The sequence below is a fragment of the Liolophura sinensis genome, chromosome 1 (assembly GCF_032854445.1).
Source record: "Liolophura sinensis isolate JHLJ2023 chromosome 1, CUHK_Ljap_v2, whole genome shotgun sequence".
NCBI classification, from domain to species: Eukaryota; Metazoa; Mollusca; class Polyplacophora; order Chitonida; family Chitonidae; genus Liolophura; species Liolophura sinensis.
Genome location: NC_088295.1, coordinates 26,342,383 through 26,365,556, shown reverse-complemented (window position 1 = coordinate 26,365,556; position 23,174 = coordinate 26,342,383). Strand labels below are relative to the sequence as shown.

At 37.5% G+C, this 23,174-nt stretch overlaps 1 protein-coding gene across 2 annotated transcripts; it reads right to left on the bottom strand.

Moving 5' to 3' along the window:
• Positions 1-2,924: 2,924 nt before the first annotated feature.
• LOC135467800 (lysosomal alpha-glucosidase-like) lies at positions 2,925-23,041 on the bottom strand. 2 transcript variants are annotated; one of them, XM_064745660.1, is made up of 19 exons: positions 21,892-23,041; positions 21,394-21,545; positions 20,833-21,001; positions 20,265-20,361; positions 19,381-19,619; positions 18,577-18,708; positions 15,579-15,692; positions 14,757-14,870; positions 13,854-13,941; positions 13,327-13,444; positions 12,121-12,254; positions 11,031-11,182; positions 9,680-9,828; positions 8,804-8,885; positions 7,994-8,175; positions 7,066-7,154; positions 5,197-5,246; positions 4,499-4,651; positions 2,925-4,061 (listed from the first exon to the last, which is right to left on the bottom strand). In XM_064745660.1, exons 1-19 carry the CDS (start codon positions 22,624-22,626, stop codon positions 4,002-4,004), a joined length of 3,009 nt encoding a protein of 1,002 aa, XP_064601730.1. In that variant the 5' UTR covers positions 22,627-23,041; the 3' UTR covers positions 2,925-4,001. The 2 variants fall into 2 exon arrangements, with proteins under 2 accessions (XP_064601730.1, XP_064601739.1); XM_064745669.1 differs by lacking the exon at positions 11,031-11,182 and adding an exon at positions 10,831-10,979.
• Between the last annotated feature and the right edge of the window lie 133 nt (positions 23,042-23,174).

Genomic DNA, 23,174 nt, shown 5'->3' with positions numbered 1-23,174 from the left:
ATACCATAATGAGAAAGTTTAAGAAGAATGATATCGTGGTTTACAGTGTCAAATGCCTTTGACAGGTCCAAGAATGTTATGGCACTGTACTGTTTATTCTCTTTCGCATGAACTAGTTTTTCGTGAAGACTAGGCAGCATGAATGGTAGAATGATTGGCCCTGATACCAAACTGATTTGGATTAATGACAGATTCCTCTTCTAGATATTTGAGCAACATTATTGATTCATTTTTGTCAAGGATTTTGCTGAAACAAGGCAGGACAGTAATAGGTCTATAATTTTTAGACAGTTCGGAACAGTTCCAGAAGTAAGAGATAAATTGATAATGTGTGCTAGAGGTGTAGATATTACATCTGACACTAACTTTACGAGGGATGTACGTCTTCCATCTAACCCAGGGGAGGAATTACCTTTCAGTTTACCTGTCACAAATTGGATAAAATATAAGTTGAACTCTGATCCAACTTTTTGTCCAAGAAAATCTGTAAATTGTTCATTTGTGGAGTCCATGTTGCTCACTAGTTTGTCCGCTATTGTACTGAAGTACTCATTAAAGTTGTTAGCAATCCTGGTGTCATCACAAATGTCACTTCCTTTTATATTGAAAACTTGATTTTCTTGATTTACTTTGTTGAACTGACGTTCAAAATATTGTTTCCTTGTAAGACAGAGCAGATTGTTGACTTTGTTACGATAAGTTCTAAATTGCTGACGACTATCACTTGTCCTAAGTTTAAGTTGTTGTCTGCTTAGCCTGTTTTTCTCGTGGATGGATACCAGTAAGGCACGGGAAATCCAAGGTATAATTATGTTAATTTTTTTGGAAGTCATGGTTGTTACTGGAAAACATCCGTCATATAGTGAAGTAAACTGGTCCGAAAAGTTACAGAGTGCCGAATTTGTATCTTGATTAGTCAGTCATATTATCCCAGTTTGTGGCTCTAATTTGTTGGCAAAAGCGTTCCTTTTCCATTGGCGTAAACTTACCATAGCTGACGTTTTGCTGTGCTGGCATCATTTTATGCTGGCCAGCTTTTATTATATAAAAAAGTTGAAAGTGATCTGTAACATCCGTTAGTAAAATTCCTCATAGAAGACTTGAATCATGAAGAAAAAAAATTGTCAATTATAATTATAATTATTAACGATTTCATTATTTCAAGAAAGGATTTAGTTGGGTGATGCATATCACCTTTAAAAAGGTCTAAATTATAGTGACCCATGATAATACATTTTTTCCTTTCATTTCCACATATTTTGAGAACAGACAATAAATGTTCATTAAAAATATTGACATCTGTACCGGAGGCCCTATATATATTTCCAACCAGATAACTAATTCCACCTGTGACACACTGAATAAACAGACATTCAAAATTACCATTTTCATCGATACTACTCAAGTCTTCCCTGAGATAAGTACTAACACATTCATGTAAATAGAAAGGTAAATGTGAAGCTAGCCTCAGGATCACTTATTTCATCATCTATCATTGCAAGTCCAAGAAGATATTACCATTAGCTGCCCAGATAGAATAGTACACCGAAAACATGCGCCAATGAGGCACCGCAGAATCAAAATAAGTACACAAGCTTGATATCCAGCAAATCGGCAGGGATATTCATGGCATGAGAAGTACGTAGTGTTTTGAGGCAGCGGAAGCCAGGAGGTTATATAACACAGTTTGAGAGCATTCAGAGCAAACAATAAACAACAATTCAGTGCATAGTTCGGTGCATAACGTTGGGGCAAAACAGTTACATAACTGTAGCAAGCCTGCAATATGTTTCGTGCGTAAGGTGCATGAAAACAAGAAAACACATTCAACACAATTAGGGCTGGGTTTACAAAGCATGATATTTACACGGGCCGGCCAGTGCATCCCGGTTAGGCATGAGTACACATTTTAAGTATTCACCACTGTGAATGAATTAAGTTTGTGTGCATGCACACATCTGTTCAAAGATCTTGTAGGAGAGATACTTTAACTGGTTGCACTGAAAAAATTCACACATCACACTGTTTCTCTTCCCTATCGTTCACATATAACTTGCCGTTCACAAATCGGACTTTTTTACCCTCATGGTAGCATTTATTAATGTAGACCCTAAAGAAAGTCTTGCTTTTTCTGTCTTTCGGAATAAGATCTTCCATGACAAATGTTGGGTCATTTAATAGCACTTTACGGCAAGTGATTAGTATTTGCTGACGTTCAGGTTTGTGCACAACCTTAACAAGTATGTGGCGCGTGCGGTCCGGTTTATGAGGGACAACTGTGTGTGCATTCTGAATAAAAGTTCGGGGGAGATTCAAATTTTCTGAATAATGTAATTTACATTTTCACCGTCTGTTTCCGCGATTTCCCCAAAACGAAGATTATGCGATCTACTGTAGCGTTCTTGGTGTAGAATCCTACTGTTCAGTAGGCCGTTGCCTTGTTCCAGAAACGACACACGTTCATTAAGTTTTTTATTCTCCAGCCGACTTTCTGCAACTTTCTGTTTTAATTTTGAAATTCCATGGTTATCTATCTCCATACTATCAACAATGTCAGTTTGCATAAGCATCGAGCCTTAAGGCTCTGCTTCTATCGGGCAAGAATGCTGATTTTCTTCATACACATATAAGTGAAAAATTACAGAGTATTGAATAAAACTTCAAGGAGATGTAATTAAAATGCTGCCCCATTGAATGATGACTGTGGCACAGTTTGCCCTGACACAAGATAAGACACTGCATCGCTGTTTGCTGGGCAACAAACATAGTCTTGGTGATAGTCATAGTGACTGGACTGAGCTTCTCATCTTTGCATATGACGCTGACAACAACTGGGTCACTGTAACCCTGAGCACACTGCTATAGTGGATTTGAATGGTAAAAATTAAATAATTCCACAAGAAAGAAACAGACAGTTTAACTCTGAAGCAAATTTATTATAATACTTGATAAAAGCCATTATAATTGAAACAATAGCGTCAGACAGGTAATAATTGTCAGCACCATTGGAGTCAAGCAATATCTTTAACAACTCCCATGAAAACACTCGCACACATGCTCGTCTTAACTCTTCCATTGGATTGTCCAAATTTAGAGTTTCGTAAAAAGGTTAACCCAGTTAATTTATGGAATGCTTGGAGAAGTAAAGTATGTGTACGATTTCAAAAAAAAAAAAAATAGCACTGACAAAAGCATTTAAACATTTAAAACTAGAACAATACAAAAAACAATACAAAATAACATTTGAAATTCTGTACCATTATGAGCAATACAATTATGCTGATTGCTTATGACATCCAGTCCTGTCACTTACACAAGCTGCCCATAGATTTTTAGATCACAGAACATTGGCAAAGTCATCAGCAATTTCTATTTGGTACACGCAAATTTCAATTAATCGTAGACATACACGTTAAAATTTCTATAATTCAAAGCCTATAATATACACGAAGTCAACATCCTAATGCCCAGCCCACACGGACATTTGTTCGAAATCGGACTTTCAGATCTCGATGTCGAATGATCCGGGATATTGGTTATCCGCACATGAGCAACATTTCCAGCGGCGAAAGACTGTCACATTATACGGCCCAGGTCATGTTACCCCAAAAAGTGGTTACAGTTTCCATTTTGTTTGTAATGTAATGACATTTCCATAGAGGCTGACTGGTCGATGTCAATGGCAACGACCTCACAAGATCCAGACTGCCCGCAGAAAAGCGAAGTTATGTTCCCGGCTTATTTGTTTCTGGATTTTTTGATGCTCAAAATTAAACAAGATGAATCTTTGGATCAAGTGTTCCAGACGCAGTTGTGGTTACCCGCGCATGAGTTAATTGCGAAGAATTTTAGTTGTCTGGATAAAAAAATCCAGTTTTCGACAACAAATGTTGTCCGTGTACGCTGGGCTTAACAGTCAGTATGATTCCAAACCCTGACTAGAATGGGGATCAAACTCAAAGCCTGGCTTGATAAACCATCTTCTCCAACTCTTCAGAACTCTACCACTGTATAGTGATACTTGACATCAAGTCAAGGGATAGGTTCTCCAAATTAAGGACCTAAGCAGAAAGAAAGAAAAAAGCATTACTTGCTGAATTCTAATGAAACCTGTTCATGTTTATAGACATATGACTAAAACACAAAAGGCTCTGGCCATTCCGTGTTCATATGACTTTCAGGCTTCATACTATTATACTGCAGTTTCAACATGCCAATGTGATAGAATTAATCGTCCGTTGTGAGTTTCACAACGCCTTCAGATGATAAAAGAATTAAATTGAAGTGAATCCGCTTGTTCTTGGGAAGATGAAAAGAATCGTAATTTGTAGACAGTGTTAGTTTTACACTTTTAGAGCCACAGATATGTACAATAAACTTGTGACTTATTCGTAGGGTTTTGTAAATTTCACGCATGATGAGACTGTATAAATTGTTACAGCATACTTCTGTCATGTTGCACTGTTTCTTCTTGTGGATATTTCATGCAAATACTTACACTGATAGTGGCATTAAATGAAAATGGCACAGAGGCTCCATTAGCCATGACTGTGTCTGGTTTAGACTTGAGGCCCATGAGTCTGCATCTTCCCAGGAGGATTCCAGTGTCCGGGTGATATTTAGATTGTTTGACGGAAGATGTCAGCTGGTTCTGAAACAGGATGTAAGGGGGGTACAGATACTGATGCAGGATGTGTCAAGTGACAACACACTTAAAACGTACTTTTATTGTCCAGTGCACAGAGCTACTTCTCTGCAAAGCGGTACATGCCATTCTTCAAACAAAATGCCCTGCTGGCGACATTCCAATCTCATCATTACATGGGTATTTTATATGCAAATAGAACACTAACAAATACCCTAAATGACCATTAATGTTGCTCATGACTGACTCATCCATTTTTCCTCATTATGTGAGTTCTATTGATGTCAGAAACATGTCTTGAAGTTTGCTTGGAACATGGGATGATATTCTACGAGAAAATTGTAAGCCTCAGCACCAAAAATAATATTTTGTGACATTTATTTGCCTCTAAAAATGCACTTTTATGGGCAAAATCTTATGTCATTACAGGTAATTCATTTTTCATCTGGTCCAATAAGCAGCAGATACATGCTTAGACAATCATGCATAACTTAATAGAATATCAAACAGGTGTTTGAATTTCTATGCTAAATTGTTTATACTGTACTTACATTCCTGACACTGAAGGTAAAGAAGGAATAGCTTCCAGACTCTATTGTTTCTGCAGAAAGTAAGACAGAACTCGGATTTAATCATTTATGAAACTTGGTTTTGATTTATTGATTGGTTTGTTTATTTACAAATGCTCTACTCAGAAATATTCCACTTGTATGATGGCGATCGTTTCGAGGAAGGAAGAAACTTTGAGCACTCCAATGTTTAAGCATTAAGTAAATGGTGCACTTTCCCACATGTGACAGGATTTTAGCAGCAAATCAGTTTATCCAGGAGTTCACCTTGTAGCCTTATAAGGTCAGGTAGGATACTCTTTGAAACTCAGCATGCTGAAAAAAGCTAGAACTGGCTAAGTAAATGTCCAGCAAATGAACCTCGCATATATTTATTTATTTATTTGATTGGTGTTTTACGCCATACTCAAGAATATTTTACTTATAGAACAGAAGCCAGCATTATGGTGGGAGGAAATCGGACGGAGCCTGGGGGAAACCCACAATCATCTGCATGTCCCAAGTACAGCTGGAGAGGAAGCCAGCACGGAGCGACCGCCTTGGTGGGAGACTCCCGAGTCATTGTGCCATGCTTGAGTGCTGACCCCCTTGGCCACGGAGGCTCTCACCTCAGGTATACAATGGTCAAGCAGCATCAGGTGGCTTTATTTATGTTCAATACGCAAAACCGAGAACTTGTGTATTGTGTATGCATTATTGTCAGAAGGCTCCCCGACAAACTTCACACAAACCCGCTTGAAAAATGCTATGACCTTTGTTGACTGCTTAATGCTTCCAATTTAGTCTCTGAGAGCAGTAAAGTGAAAGTAACCTACAAAAATCCATCTTGTCCAAAGTTTACTGGGTCAAGGGCTTGTGGTTTGCGATGAAAATTAAAACCTTACATTTACAGAAGCGACCCAAGTCAAATAACATATTTTTTATTGTGCCTTGTTGAGGCATTATACCTGAAATGCCCAAAGTGACACCTCACTTAGTCACCTTATATATGATCAGGTGTAAGGTCTTCTCTTTGAATGTGAAGCTCTGAACTTCCATCAGCAAACATGTCGTAAATACTATTTTAAAATTTAGGGCAATACCTGATTTACCCAGCAAATAAAACACGTCTTTTTGTAAATAATGAATGATGTTAAAAAAACTCAAGATAAGCCTTGCTGGCTCAGTACTAACTTAGTGTGTTGTAATTGTACTTCTGACTACATGCCCCTTCATCAAGCATGTATGATGTTCAAATGCAGATACCTGTGTTTGCTCCAAGACAGTTTGAAGTACAAGATTTAGTGATAGCTCTGTTTATCCTATGTCCATAAACCGGACTGCCATCAGAGTGAAATTTTTTTGGACACCAATTAGACAATGGTCATAAAACCCCAAACTTTAAAAGACACACAATGCACAATTTACTTACGGCCTCAAAGCCCAGGGTTTCAAGAAACATTCAAGGTACATCAATACAACTGGAGCAAAGGCCATGATTTTTCTAAAAATTTTATAAAAAATTCTCGAAAATGATACTGATGTCCAAAAATCAGAAGCCAAATTACATTTTATTTATTTCAATGGTGTTTTACGCCTTGCTCAAGAATATTTCACTTATAGCATGACGGTCAGATTTATGGTGGGAGGAAGCCAGACAGAGCCAGGAGAGGAAGCCAACATGAGCCGGACTTGAACTAACAGCGACAGCACTGGTGGGAGGCTCGTGGGGCACTATGCTGGTCAAGCACAATAACCACTATGCCAGAGAGAATCTCTAAATTACACATAACATACACGTATCAACACTGATGAATTCCAATATAAAACTGTATTTATCTGTGATCTGAAATATCCTGTGTGCAGACATACCTAGAGATACTCCATCATCCACAAACAGTTCCCCATCAGCCTCTCCGGAGTCGGACAGGGCCACCAGTAAACCATACTTTCCCTTCCTCCTGAATTGGTAAACGTTTCAAGTTTAACAGTCCATACCAAATAGAAAATACTGTTACTCTGAGTTCATAACCCCTTAGTAAAATTTTAAGTTTGCCTGGAAAATTTGTTATGTTTGACCTAGTTGAGAAATTAAATTGAAAAACTATCTGTCCTTGAAACAGTACCTTTTTCTAGGGTTACATTCACGAACAAACACTTCAGACTGACTGACATTTTACAATTTAAGTTCTGAGAAAGAATACAGAAAAACAGGAATTTTATTAATTGGTATTCCATGAATCTTGATAATGCCAACAAATATGTTTACCGTTCACTTCAGTAGAGCTTTAAATCAGGAAGTCACATGTATGCATACTTGTACATACACAGTATGATCAGTTATGTACATTTTGCTGGCAAAAGTTAATTCCCCGTGGGTTCTGCTCAATGGCCCTCACCAATGATTCTAACCATTTGAACACTATTCCAGTACAGTCTCGCCACCACATTTTAATAATTTAAACTTAATAATTTAAATGCCCCAAATCCTCAACAACTTTGACCACAGACAAAGTGAGCACAATTCAAGTTTTTGTTAAATGTTTTCTCAGGTTCACGTGCCCCACTGTGAACAATACATTTTATTCATTTATTTGTTTATTTGAGTTGTGCTTAGAACAATACACTTCAGTGTTCAACATCTCATGACTCATGTTTTCAAATTGTGTATGAAGTTATACACTTTTGGTTGAATTTGTTAAGGACTTAATGTAGGCTCTTAACATTTGGTTTGTATTTTGGTTGACCACTGAATGGTTCACAGACAATCAGGGATGACCCCCCAGGATACTGTACTTACGCCAGTGTAGTGGTGACATTAGGGGGCTGCGTGGGTATAATGGCTCCCTCTCGGATGTGAAGGTTTATCATATCTATTGGAGCATCCAAAGTGACAAATGTATCTTGACCTCTGACCTCAGCCCCAGTGTAGTAATCGTACCAAATTCCAGCAGGAATGTAGGCATACACTGATGTAGCTCCCTGTACATTAGACAAGAAATCACAAATATTATTACACACACGACCAAAATAAAAAAACAGTTTTATCTCATAAAATATTTTAGCATCTTATTCAATTGACATACTGACAAAGCCTTTTTCAAGAATTTTCCATTTATAGAATGGCCAATATTCTTGAGGATGGAGAAAACCAGAGTACCAGAGTGCTACATATTTATTTATTTATTTGATCTGGAAATTGGTGTTTTACACAGTAATCAAGAATATTTCACTTATACGATGGTGGCCAGCATCATGGTGGGGGGAAACTGGGCAGAGCCCAGGGGAAACCCAACATCCTCCGCAGGTTGCTGGCAGACCTTCCCATGTACAGCCAGAGTGGAAACCAGCAGGATCTCACAGCGATCGCATACTGGATGATTCTATAACCTATCTGTGTTAATACTGGATAATTCTTTAACCTGTGTTAATACTGGATGATTCTATAACCTACCTGTGTTAATACTGGATGATTCTATAACCTATCTGTGTTAATACTGGATGATTCTATAACCTATCTGTGTTAATAGTGGATGATTCTATAACCTGTCTGTGTTAATAATGGATATTTCTATAACCTGTGTTAATACTGGATGATTCTATAACCTACCTGTGTTAATACTGGAGATATAAGAAGTTTGTCCCCCCACATGAACTGTTTGTCTATGTAATATGTCTGTAGAGAAGGGAACCTACAAATACAAGTAGAGTAAGGTATTGTAATTCTTCAACCTTAAAATGTTGCTTGGTCCAGAAAGAAATTTTAATCTCATGATGAAAACCCTCCAATGATTGTTTGATTTGCCATTTTATGTCTTGATTTCATGATTCTATATTTTTGCTTTTAGCTCACATACATCATTTCATGATTCTTTATTTTTGCATTTAGCTTACATATATCATTTCATGATTGTTTAGTTTTACTTTTAGCTTACAGGTCATTTCATGATTGTTTATTTTTACTTTTAGCTTACATACATCATTTCATGATTCTTCATTTTTGCTTTTAGCTTATATACATCATTTCATGATTCTTTAGTTTTACTTTTAGCTTACATACATCATTTCATGATTCTATATTTTTGCTTTTAGCTTACATATATCATTCCATGATTCGTTATTTTTGCTTTTAGCTCACATACATCGTTTCATGATTCTTTAGTTTTACTTTTAGCTTACATACATCATTTCATGATTCAATATTTTTGCTTTTAGCTTACATACATCATTTCATGATTCTTCATTTTTACTTTTAGCTTATGTACATCATTTCACGATTCTTTAGTTTTACTTTTAGCTTACATATGTCATTTCATGATTATTTATTTTTGCTTTTAGCTTACATACATCATTTCATGATTCTTCATTTTTACTTTTAGCTTATATACATCATTTCACGATTCTTTAGTTTTACTTTTAGGTTACATACATCCATATAGATGAATGAATGTGTAAATAAATCATGAGTACCATAAATATATCTTACTCAAACATCAATGGCCTGGCTACTGATGAACCATTCATACTACTGTAGAAGAACAAGGTATAAAGATAGGGCAGCATGTTGTAGCGAGCATTGACAGCAGGTCTCATGTTATCCTGGGTTGTCTTGTCAAACACACCGGGATCCTGGTCCTGCAGGCAAATGTAGCAACATTGTCAGAATTTGCCTAATTTAGGGTGAGGGCTCTGTTAGGACCTCACTCGTCCCAACAGAGCAACTGTGGCATTTGAAGCTTAAGGTTGCAACTGCTTTTTATGGCCAGAAAAAAGAAAATGGCAACACATAAAAGTAACACTTTCTACTTGGCATTTTCAGATTCTCCATCGTTTTTACTATAAGTTACTGCGAATGAAGACATGATTCCCAATGCAGAATTTCAACGTAACAGATAATCTTGTGATATTTCTCTTAACAAAATGGCGTCCGTCTGCAACGCGAATGTGGCTTCAAGGGGGCAGGAAAGTGAGCTCTAATGAGCTTCATTTAAGGCAAAGCTGATGGCCACATTAGCTTATTGACACCAACGCACCAGCCTGAGGCTGATAAACCAAGGCCGTATCCTGTCCCTTATCAAGTGAAACACGTTCATTGTTTATATATGAGTGAAATGTCATGATTTCCTTCACTAAGAAAAGTGTTACTTCACATGTTAAATGTCAAAGAAAGAAACATTTTGTTATATGACGTACCAATCTGAGATCAGCAAAATGACTTCATAAACAAGTTTAGTCATTCTTACATCACGCAACAAGACACAGTGTCCTACAAGATCACTTACACCGTCTCGCTACACACAAATATGTAAAGGCCTACAGCTAGAAGCATCCAACATAAATGCAGTCAAATGCACGATAGCATCATATTGTCAAAATATAAATAATAAATAGAAAATTGCACTGAAGGTTGAATACCATAAGTATTACTATTGTAGAAACTGGAAATGACAACCCAATCAACTCTTGGCACCTCATGGGTTATCATTTCCAACTTTCATGAGAGCAATATTTATGGTATTCAACTTTCACTGTGCAATATCCTCTATCTACTGAACTACTCGCTCATGTACAATGTACCAATTGCCTCAGTAGAGACAGTAGAAGTCATGATGAGGTTTGGGGACTGAGAGTAGTCACCTGTGTGTGAGCATTATGGTTTCTCATGAATGGGTAGAATGCTCCCAGCTGCATCCAGCGTGTGCACAGCTCAGGGTTTGTGATCCCTCTGAAGCCACATATATCAGCACCTACCAGTGGTATTCCAAACAACTGGAAATTAAGAATACCTGTGAGGAAAAAAAAGAAAAGAAAATATAAAAGTGTGCTTTACGCGTTACCTGCATGCCATGGTCATTGTGGTTTCGCATGAAAGGATAGAAGGCCCCAAGCTGCATCCAGCGCGTGCAAAGCTCAGGGTTTGTCTTCCCTCTAAACCCACAAATATCTACGCCTGCTAAAGGGATACCAAACAGCTGGAAATTCAGAATACCTGAAATAAAATAATACACTTGCTGTATGTACATGTACCTCTAGTTTACTGTACATTTTCATGGCTTCAAGACAGCTCCATGGTCCACAAGAGTGACTGCTTATTGGTAAGACCATAGCTTGGAAAAGTCAAAAAAGGCTACAGGCAGTTATTGTGTTTAAAGACATGGCCGATCTTCAAGAAGTCATCAGAATCATGTTAAATGAAAAAGTACAAATCTGGCCATGTGAACTTACCTGGAATGGAGTAGTACAGATCTAGCCATGTGAACTTACCTGGAACAGGGTAGTACAGATCTAGCCATGTGAACATACATAGAATGGATTAGTACAGATCCATTCACATGAACTTACCTGGAATGGAGTAAAACAAATCTGGCCATGTGAACTTACCTGGAATGGAGTAGTACAGATCTAGCCATGTGAACTTACCTGGAACAGGGTAGTACAGATCTAGCCATGTGAACATACATAGAATGGATTAGTACAGATCCGTTCACATGAACTTACCTGGAATGGAGTAAAACAAATCTGGCCATGTGAACTTACCTGGAATGGAGTAGTACAGATCTAGCCATGTGAACATACATAGAATGGATTAGTACAGATCCGTTCACATGAACTTACCTGGAATGGAGTAAAACAAATCTGGCCATATGGACTAACCTGGAGTGGAGTAGTACAGATCTAGCCATGTGAACTTACATGGAATGGATTTGTACAGATCTAGCCATGTGAACTTACCTGGAATGGATTTGTACAGATCTAGCCATGTGAACTTACCTGGAATAGATTTGTACAGATCTAGCAAAGTGGACTTACCTGGAATAGATTTGTACAGATCTAGCCATGAGAACTTACCTGGAGTGGAGTAGTACAGATCAAGCAATGTGAACTTACCTGGTATGGAGTAGAAGAGATATAGCCATGAGAACATACCTGGAATGGAGTAGTACAGATCTAGCCAGGAGGAGAGGTTATCTCCCAGCCAGTGGCCAGCATATCTCCCAGTTCCAGGGAATGTGGACCGTGTGATCACCACACTCCTCTCTCCCCTCAGCTTCTCCAACACCCTAACAACAAACATGTGTAAACTTGAATCACCTTTAAGGGTACATGAAAAGGTACTACAAAACAAAGAATACGGTTTTACGCAAAATGAAGGAAGATATGCCAAAACAATGAGGAAAAAAAACTTTCATTCTTGAGTCATATTATATATTTCTTAATAATCTCTCTATTTTAAGCATAATTTCCGTCAATCTATGGGTATATTCTGAAATGACACCAATAATGAACATACTTAAAACGTGGGACCAGCTTTGGGCCCCCAATTCTGACTCTCCACCTCAACAAAGTTTTTTTTGACAGCTACCCTAAATCCTCCACCTTTTCACATATAAAAGAGCAACTTTCAGTGCAATTTATGGAAATTCTGATATTGATTTTGGAGACAAAACTACATTGGTTGGATTGCCCAATTTCAGGGCTTCACAATAAGTATAATTTTATCAGTCTACGCAGAGAAATAACTTAAGAATATAGTTAAATAAACGCCCTCCAAACATGCGAAAAGGTTGAAGAATTACAGTATCACTTTTGACACCAACCAACATGCTACTTGATTTAAAGCCTTTTTTAGGCCCCAAGAAGAAAGCTGAGAAGGTTTTTTATACTTTCACACATTCGGCCACATCCTATGGCCTCTATATTAAGAAATAAAAGGCGTTTCATGTATCCTTTAAAAGCTTTAAAGTGCCTCAGTCAAAGTCAGGAAGTTTAGGAAAGTCAATACACAAACAAAAATGTCTCCCTTATCTAACCATACTGAACATGCCCATTAAAGTATATTCTATGATTTCATATAAAGTTAAAGTACAGTGTATACTTGTACAGATGATACAGTTTATTTCATTTAAATTGCAACTCTTATAATAAGATGACTACTATTCGTATTTGTGAATGACATTAAACATTCCTCTCGACACACGCCTCCCTCTTTTCTCCGTGTACCTCCCAAAGATTAAACATAAAATAAAACAAATCAATGTTCTAAAATAAATAATTCCTTCTTGCCATTTTTGGAAGGAAAAAATAAATGGACATTGATAACTTGTTTAGTCCCACCACACAAGCAAACCATACCTGTGTGAAGCCCGTGCCTCACTGAAGCCATACATGTTGTGCAGGTTGTAATGCGATGAGACAAACTGGACAGCTGAGGGACACACTGTTTTGGCCATCAGACTATTTTGTGCAACTCCTGTCATTCAAATATATATATAAAAAAACATACATAAGAAAACAGGATACTCTTTCAATACACTTTGTTAAGTTTTATTTTTTCAAGAGATTTTTTTCATTACTCATTTCCCTGAGATTGTTTAAGCCCAATCTGAGTAAATATGAAAGCCAAGGTTCATGTTGCATCATACAGCACATCATACAGCAGATGACTGCATTCACATGTTCTCCATGTGCACCTTTATTTTCAAATATATTGTGCAATTGTCTATGACGATCACTCAAAAGACTTTTTCATCACAACTTTTTGCCTGTCAATATTTAAATATTTCACTGCAGCATATGAAACATAGGTGAAACAAGAGAACTGAGTCTATGGGGCAAATAAACAATAATATATATTACAATGAAGAGTGCAATGACAATACCTGGCATCCAGGGAGGGTGGTCTAAACTGCTATTTCCAGGGCAACCCTCTACAGAACCATCAACAAAATTGGATGGTTCATTCATGTCCTAAAGGAAAGATTGGAAAAAAAATGCACATAAGCTTAAGAGACAAAAATAGGTTAATGATATGGACAGATTAGGTAATACATTTAAATACAAAATATATTTAAAAAATCAGCTATTCTAATTTCTACAGATGGCCAACTACCATGACTGCGAAGTCCAACAGATTCACTGTTAAAATTTTCAGGGCTATTCGCTATATTATTTGAATAATAAATAATTTGTAAATGCCCTTACTACACCTTTACACTACTCTTTCAGTTGTAAACCTGTTCCAAAGACATTATCATAAACATTGTCTTTATTTTAATAAGACACATTTTAAAGAAGAAATTTCTTCCTATCTAACAGTATGACTTAAAAGACAAAAATTAACACTGTTCCTAAATGAAATAAAAAATATACATAAACCCATGCGTTTTACACCATCTTCAAAGTCAGCTACCAGTAAGTGCTCTCTGAGTGAGTGAGTGCTTGGGGTTTAATGCCGTACTTAACAATTTTTCAGTCATATGATGAAGAAGGAATCCTTAGAGTGCATGTAATGTGCCTCCTTGTTGCAGGACGGATTTCCACCGCTCTTTTATCTAGTGCCGCTTCACTGAGACAGCTTACCGAAGGCAAGTAAGCCTCCCAGCCCGAGCCATTATAGTGATACGGATCAGCCAGCTGTTGCACTATCCCCTTCAAGCTGAACACCAAGCGAGGGAGTTACAACTTCCTGTTGTAAGGTATTAGGTGTCACTCGACCCAGGATTAATCTGGTATAACTGCTCTCTGATGTCGGTGGCAAACGGCACAAAAAATCAATAACTTACGATCCACATTCCATCAAAAGGTATTTGTGAATGGTAACTCTGAGCTTGTCTGTACCACCAGTCTTGTGCAGACGGATGAAAGAAATCAGGCCATGCTGTGGGTCCAGGCCAAACCTGACACGGAAGACAAATAAAGAGTTTAAATTCCACTATCAGTAGAGTGCACTTAATCTTTCAGATAAAAAACATCGGAGATACTTTATGGATGAGAAAGTTGTTTGTTGTCAGCTGACAATTGTTTGTTTTATTTATTTGATAAGAATATTTGTCTTTTACAATGGCAGACAGCATTATGGTGGAAGGAAACCAGAAACCAGGCAGAGAGGGGAACCAATGACCATCTGCATGTTGTTGGCAGGCTGTCCCATGTATGACCGGAAAAGAAAATTGTCTTTTGAGGGTCAATAAAAAAACGATTGCCTTTAAGATTTGCAGAAAACACTTAGGTCGCAACATGCAGAAATAGTTTACTGAAGTTGTTATGTGATAACTTGGCTGTCCGATGGATCCAACATAGCTTAGGAATCAGACAAATATAAAAGATAACTCTACTCATGGAAATTAACACTGGTCCAAGTACTGATATATTAATGAAAAAAGGTTAGTGTCAATAAGAAAGTACATGTACCTGTAGATGCAACAACCTGTAGCAGCATTTTGCTATAAACACCCCACATACTTTCACCTGCGTGTGTTTCAATTACGTCATCAAATTATGATCTCATTACTCTCATGCTAACTGTACTGTACACAAACATATTGTGCATAAATTTTAGCAACAGTGCACAGAAAAAAATGAACTCTTTCAAATGATACACAGACCTTGCCCATTAGAGGACCGGATCCATCTGCCTTTTTCACAAACAGCTCCTCCTGTAGACCCTCATCGTAAGGTGGGTAACTCCCAGTAGGCTGTGTGGAGCTGATCCCTGGGTCCTGGTGAAAGAAAATAACAGTTTGTATATGATGTAGCCTACACCAACACTGCTTAGCAACTGACTTTGGGTATGACTACCTGGGCCCAAGGCCACTGATTAGTTTCCAAAACTCACAGATAGCAAATAGTTCTTCATTATACATGCAGTGCCTCCTAACATCTCCTTCCATTATACATGCAGGGTCTCCTAACATCTCCTTTCATTATACATGCAGTGTCTCCTTACATCTCCTTTCATTATACATGCAGTGTCTCCTAACATCTCCTTTCATTATACATGCAGTGTCTCCTAACATCTCCTTTCATTATACATGCGGTGTCTCCTTACATTTCCTTTCATTATACATGCAGTGTCTCCTAACATCTCCTTTCATTATACATGCAGGGTCTCCTCACATCTCCTTTCATTATATATGCAGTGTCTCCTAACATCTCCTTTCATTATACATGCAGTGTCTCCTAACATCTCCTTTCATTATACATGCAGTGTCTCCTAACATCTCCTTTCATTATACATGCAGTGTCTCCTTACATTTCCTTTCATTATACATGCAGTGTCTCCTAACATCTCCTTTCATTATACATGCGGTGTCTCCTTACATTTCTTTTCATTATACATGCAGTGTCTCCTAACATCTCCTTTCATTATACATGCGGTGTCTCCTTACATCTCCTTTCATTATACATGCAGTGTCTCCTTACATGCTCTTCCACATTAGGTTACATCTTTATCTTTAAAATGCTCCTCTCCCTGTTACTGTGCTCCACATGTGTTCAAAACCTGAGCTGAAAACATGCAGTATGTTTTAAGATAACGCTCCTAACATTTTGTTAAACACATATTCTAATACACAATATACTAAGACATGAATTTAGTAATTTAAGCTATTTAATATGCACAAAGTGGATCAATGTTGGAATCAGGGGTTGACAGAGGTTGTCTGGATGAGCCAATAGTTGGTCTGTTGATTGAATAGAAAACTCAATAACTGGTTATATTTATTCAATCTGCAGGTGTTTTTTGAAAGAAATATTCAAAATTTTACATAAACTCAACTGAACGTATCCAAAGCTCTGCGAAACAATCTGCATTACGAGTTATCTCCCTTTTACAAAAATCTTCAAGAAGGCAATTTATGGAAGCGTATAAGTGTATGAAATGAAATACGAGACGTTTTAACCTTCTTTGATCTCTGACAAATCTCATGAATAATTTGTCCTACATCGGCTTTGACCGTTCTGTTTTTGACATTAATGTTGCGCGAGTGACTGCATGTGAGCTCATGCGGTCTGATTGGTTTCCTCCCCTTGGCATCTGGTAGCGCTACTATCTTCAGCTCCTTTCAAGGCAAGCACGCAGGTTGCCGCCAGTTTTCCTTTTCGGGAGTCTGAAGTTTGATAAATGGCTTATAGCAGTGAAATTAAAACCTTCTTTGCCAGATATGAATGTTTACCAGCGGCATCAACTTGATATAAAAACATGTTTTTTGTTCAAAGACTGAACATGGAGATGAGTAGCTGACAGGACTTCAGGCCATTAAGATCAAGCCGTATTTGTCATGGAAAACATGACAATTCATTGACACATAACAAAACAGTGTAATTTATCTCTCTAAAGATGTAGCCTCTCTATAACTATTTAAATATCATCATAGTTAATATTCCATGACGTAAATCACTATTTGTGGATCTCTTAGTTTTCTCATTACTGATGGCGGATTTTCACAGTAAATTTCACATGATTACTACCCAGTCATTAAGTTTCTTAAATGCTTTTGTTTCTTTTCATCATTTTTGACATTTTCTTTTACAGACTGAGAGCGATAAACACATATTCCATAAGGCATTAGTGCATGGCCATTCCGTCTTGATTCATGACTACTAAATATTTTTTTACAAGTGATATAAAGGCCAATTGCTCAAGTTAATCTAGGCTGATGCTCTAGGTTGTAAGATTTCTGGGCAGATCTCCACACTTCACTGGACTGGTATCCTGAAATACATGTAACAATATTAAACTACAAAGTGTGCCGATTATCAGCTTGCAGTATCAACTATCTGTAGGAGTCCAGTTTGAGTTCACATACAAACAGTGCCAATTACTTCAATCAATGAAGTATAGTAACGTACAAAAATAGTCAATTTCAAATAGTTTCTCAAAACCCCAAAAAATCAATTTCAGTTGAAGAAAAAAACTCAATTTTGCCCACAAAGTGGTGGTCAGTACATTGAAATATGACTTCTATGAACCCCTCTGAATACCCCCCCTTGTGTTATTGTGCTCTACATGTATGCAAAACTCGAGTTCAATACACCCAGTACTTTTTAAGATACCACTGCTAACATTTTGTTTAGCATTGTTTTCCCTGTTGCTGGCTACTCATACCGTCGCAGACAACGCTCTGGGTATGAATTACCTTTAGTTACAAATAATTTTTAAAAAAAATTACCTTTAGTTACAAATAGGATTTTGTTTCACATTACAATAACAGAGTATTGTGATATATAAAACCATTGCGTGCATCTACCCCACCATATCCATTTGATTACCATAATCCCTGTACTTGCTTACCATGTTACACTTTACACCTGCCAAGTTACAATATACAACAGCCATGTTTTACACTTTACAACTGCCATGTTACAATGTACGACTGCCATGTTTTACACTTTACAACTGCCATGTTACAATATACAACAGCCATGTTTTACACTTTGCAACTGCCATGTTATAATATACAATAGCCATGTTTTACACTTTACAACTGCCATGTTACAATATACAAAAGCCATGTTTTACACTTTACAACGGTCACATTACTCTTTACAAGTGCCATGTTACACTTTACAACTGCCATGTTACACCCCACTACAACCACTTACCACAATCATGATGTAATGCTGGCCATTATCATGTAAGTCCTGCACAATGTCTGGCAGGTCAGCATAAGTTGCTTTGCTATAAGTCCAGTCTAAATCTGCTCTGGCATAATCTATGTCATTCCACTGTGTATCCTAAAAAAAGAAATAACTAATGGAATAAAAGATGTTTTTTTTTTTCAGCATTTCATAATTTCATAATTACCTATGTTAATCTGCGACATTTTCATATATACTATTGAGAAAAAAAAAGAATTTACCAACACAGAGAAAAAAAGACATGTAAATACCATCTTTTAAAGGTATCATGAGCACACTAATGAGGAATTTGTAACAAAAGTTTGTCATACATGGACATTGAATGGAAAAAATGAAGTCCGTGTTTCTATGTCTCCTGTGTTCTTCTGTATATGCATGTACAAAGCTATGACACAATCCTTAAAGTTCCTACCTGTTTCTGGCGATAAAAATAAATAGGCCTTAAAAATCACGATACATAATGGGTGCAAAATTATTGATTGTTTAATTTCTTGGGCAACCAAATTCATCCTCCAATAAGTTCATGAATGAGCAGAATGACAGACATGGTGGTAGCCAAAACGGCAATAGCATGCTTTGATAGTTCAGAGCAGCATGATTTTGTCAACGCCGTTAAATCGTTTGCTTATTAATGGACAACCAAATCATTTTTTGAGCGAAAAGGTATCAAAAAAAGGTTATTAAAGTTTGCACCACTTATTCATAGTTATACATAAATTAACATAACTTCAACCACATATTCAGACAGATGCATGTATGAGCACTTACATAAGGTATCTTAGAAGCTCTATTTCTCGCGATAATTTTCTTCAGCTCATCCGCACTTCCATAACCAAATTTACACAGGTGAAAACCCAATCCCCAGTAGGGAGGCAAAGTAGGTCGACCAATCACATCAGTGTATTGTCTGAGCACGTCATCAGGTTTGGGCCCAGTGAAGATGTAGAAGTCAAGTATTCCTCCAATTGTCCTGTATGTTAATGCTGGCATTGGTTGTAGATCCACCTCTGTCATAAACACAGTGTAAAGAAGCATGCATGAAGGATTCAGGTTTATTGCTACATGGTTAATATTTCAGCCTTACAATGCCAACAAATAGTTACACTTTAATGGTCTATATCCAAAAACAGTTAATACACCTTTTGTAGATTGATTGGTACAATTTCAAAATACGTTATCTAATATTTATTCTGCTTTTTCAACATTTAAGATATAATTTATATTCACACATGTATGCCAGAATGCAATGTCATGGTAAGCAAGCTTGAAAAACATGAATCAGTTAATGGTCTTTGCAGTTATAAATAAGATCTCTGCCATGTCAGAAAAGCAAACATATTGGTTAAAACAAAGAAGATGGTTTGAAGTTCCACATAAAACAGTGTAATGTTATTCTGATTCTAGAAAATTAGACTGCCCCAGGTTTTGAACTGCCCAAATGATATCTAGAAATCTGATATCTTCAGGTATAGGAGCTGTCATCTCTGATCATCAAAGTAACCTCCTTGTTTTTCGGTGGAGTTCTCTTGGCTGCAGTGTCCAAATAGCTGAGATGAATTCAGTGCTGGTGATTAGATGACTCACAGATCACCGGTTCAAAACCCACTGTTGTCCCAGCCAATTTTCAGCACTGAAGTTAGTGTATAACTTACGCATAGCATTGCTATTGAGGAGGAATACACCATAAGCACTGCCCTGGCTATCCAGGCCGAGGAAGAAAGGGTGGTCTCCGTACAAATTCAGATTAGGCTGAGTTTAAATGGAAAAAATCATTAAGATATTGAATATCTATTAATATGTATATTACAATGTACTTCAGAGATAACTGTGTTTACAATCATACAAATAATTGTGATGTCATTTATATACTGAAAAAATATAGCAATAAAAACATTTACAAGGAAATTTCAGTCTCTTAATAAAATGACATTTACATGTATACAGTGAATATGAATGACATACTAACCGCAGCAATACATGTATTCATGACAGTGGAGCAAGTAAATCAGAATATATGAACACATCAACAGAAACACATGTTTTCAAAACATATTTTCCCGTTTCTTATATAGAGCAATAACTCAATTTAACGAAACTGTTTCATTAGCCCTGGTCATGTACAGACATAAGCATGGGTGAAAACAATGACACTCTGTTGAAAAACCCTAAGTGATGAGCTGCCATTGAAGCTAGATCAATCACTGCAGAAATACATCTTACTTCAGGAGGCTGATCTCTGGTCCAGAAAGCCAGCTTAGTCCAATTCAGGCTGTGCAAAAATGTACCTCTGTGCTCCCCCAGGCCGAATAAATAGTCAGATCCAAGTTGTGTGCTAAGTTGTATGAACTGGTCAGCAAAGATGAGGGGAGCACCTCTGGAGGTATCAAACCTTAAGAAGGACACAAAAGGATATGCAAATATAGACACGTATGTTCTTGAGGATTATCTGTAACAACCAAGCACTACATACAAAAGGTTTTAAGGATTGTCTGTAACAACCAAGCACTGCATACAGAAGGTTTTGAGGATTATCTGTAACAACCAAGCACAGCATACAGAAGGTTTTAAGGATTATCTTTTGTAACAATCAAACACTAAATACAGAAAGGTCTGAGAATTATTTGTGTGTAATAATCAGGCACAGGTTTGAAGATAATTATTTGTGTGTACTTATCAAGCACTATTTACAGAAGGTTTTGATGATTATTTGCACGTAAAACAATTGGCAATGCATAGATAGTTTGGATGATTATTTGTACATAACAATCATGCACAACATACAGAAGGTTTTGAGATCCTGGTCTGGTTACACGTATAGAAAAGGTCATCCCTGGGTCTGGCAGTTTCACCTGGTAAGCTGGGTTCCGAGCAGGTGTGTCAACATTGGGTACAACAAGAGGCACCTCATAGCGTGCAGTAGCTGGGTCATAGACCTGAGAAATAGAACATGAAAAATTTAACAGCAACTGAATTTACCTCTGCTATAGATATATATATACCCAAATTTCAGCACGATATAAATTGTCAGGTACGAGCTTACACAGTTACACAACATGTCACTGATATCATATATGACATTCAAACGCAAAATTTATAAAAAAAATGTTAATATATTCTGCTTATGGTCTGTTTTAGTTTAGAGATCAAACCTAGTTCTCACACAGAATGTTCATTACTAACTTTAAGGGCCATTATTTATACTGGTGACAACCGCATATGTATCCATAATGCACAAAAGAATGAGTAAAACATTATTTAATGACAAAGAAAAATACTTGCTCGTAGTCGTAATCTCTCGTCTGTTTCATACATAACATCTACAGCCAGAGTTTTGACTTCGTTCGGCCATTTGGTTGGTGTATCCCTGGAGACCTTTAAGCTGTAGCCTAATCCAGACGGCTGATTACTGGTCACTTTGTAGGAAGGGAAATCTGATGGGTAGTAACAGTGTGGAACAATAGAGGGAACTGAGGAATCCCAGCAACAGCCTTGGTCTACACACTCAGCCTCTGTCAGGTCTACTGCACCAGGCATACAGTCAAAACGGGAGCCGACTTCACTAATACTACAGCTGGCTCCTACAGTCTGTTTTTGTTTTTGTATGCCGGAAGTTTTCTGTTTGCTGTCAGGCCTTTCAAATGGCAAATCCAAGCTGAGTTCTGGGTCTACGACAACTTCTATTACATCCACTTCAAAATCATGTTTCAACTGATGCCTGTCAAGTTGTTGGTATATCGGCGAATACATATCTTGGTCTGTTGATGAAGTTGTTAATTCCTTATGTAAATTCGGACAGGAGGATTGGATCAGAGTGTATATGGCTGTGGCAGTTAACCCTGCCATGAAGAGAGCCATGAGAACACCAGCTGCTAACAGCCATCTCTGTTTTTGTTGTTGCTTCCTCAGAAAGGCACCGAACTCCTCATTAGCTTTGGCATTCGCAACTGACTTTGGCTGTAGAAACACCACATAATTATCCTGATCCGACGATCTCTGATCATTAGGCCTACCCATGATCAAAACAGAATTAGATTCAGTATAGCCAGGCCGAGTGACACTCCCCTCAGCTCTCTAACCCTAAGCTTCAGTTTGATTCGTACAGAGTGCAAAGCCAACCCACTATAACAATAGTGTTGTTCAGGGCTTCAAATCAATCCATATCTACACATGCACACACAGACAACCACTGTCAGCTGATTTGACAGATCTATGATACAAAGTAGGGCCTGCTGATAATCCACCGATAAAATGTTCTCATTCCTCTATATCATCTGATAACCACGCCACCACTACATTTTATCGCTCCTTTGAAAGAGTTGATTGTATTGTGCTAGTTACATTACAAAAAGTAAATCGAAACCAGTCAAATAAACTCTCCATGACTTAGGAGAACCGAGTTCGTCGCATGAATTCGAAGCCTTGTCCTCCCGCCATCTTTGTATCACATGACAATCACGTTCAGTCACGTGTTCATAAGATATTCAGATGATGCCGGCGGTAACTAGGCTAGCCCTAGTTTCCACGTGCGAAGCTGACAGCAGCTGTAACAATGTAGGCTACTA

What these genes read in the sequence shown, in the direction of transcription:
- LOC135467800 (XM_064745660.1), bottom strand. Translation starts at nt 22,626, where the DNA reads ATGGGTAGGCCTAATGATCAGAGATCGTCGGATCAGGATAATTATGTG. An exon ending in CCAGAGATCAGCCTCCTGAA is followed by an intron (nt 20,362 to 20,832) that starts GTAAGATGTATT and finishes ATTTAAACTCAG; the next exon opens with CCTAATCTGAATTTGTACGG. An exon ending in GCCAGGCCATTGATGTTTGA is followed by an intron (nt 8,886 to 9,679) that starts GTAAGATATATT and finishes TTGTATTTGTAG; the next exon opens with GTTCCCTTCTCTACAGACAT.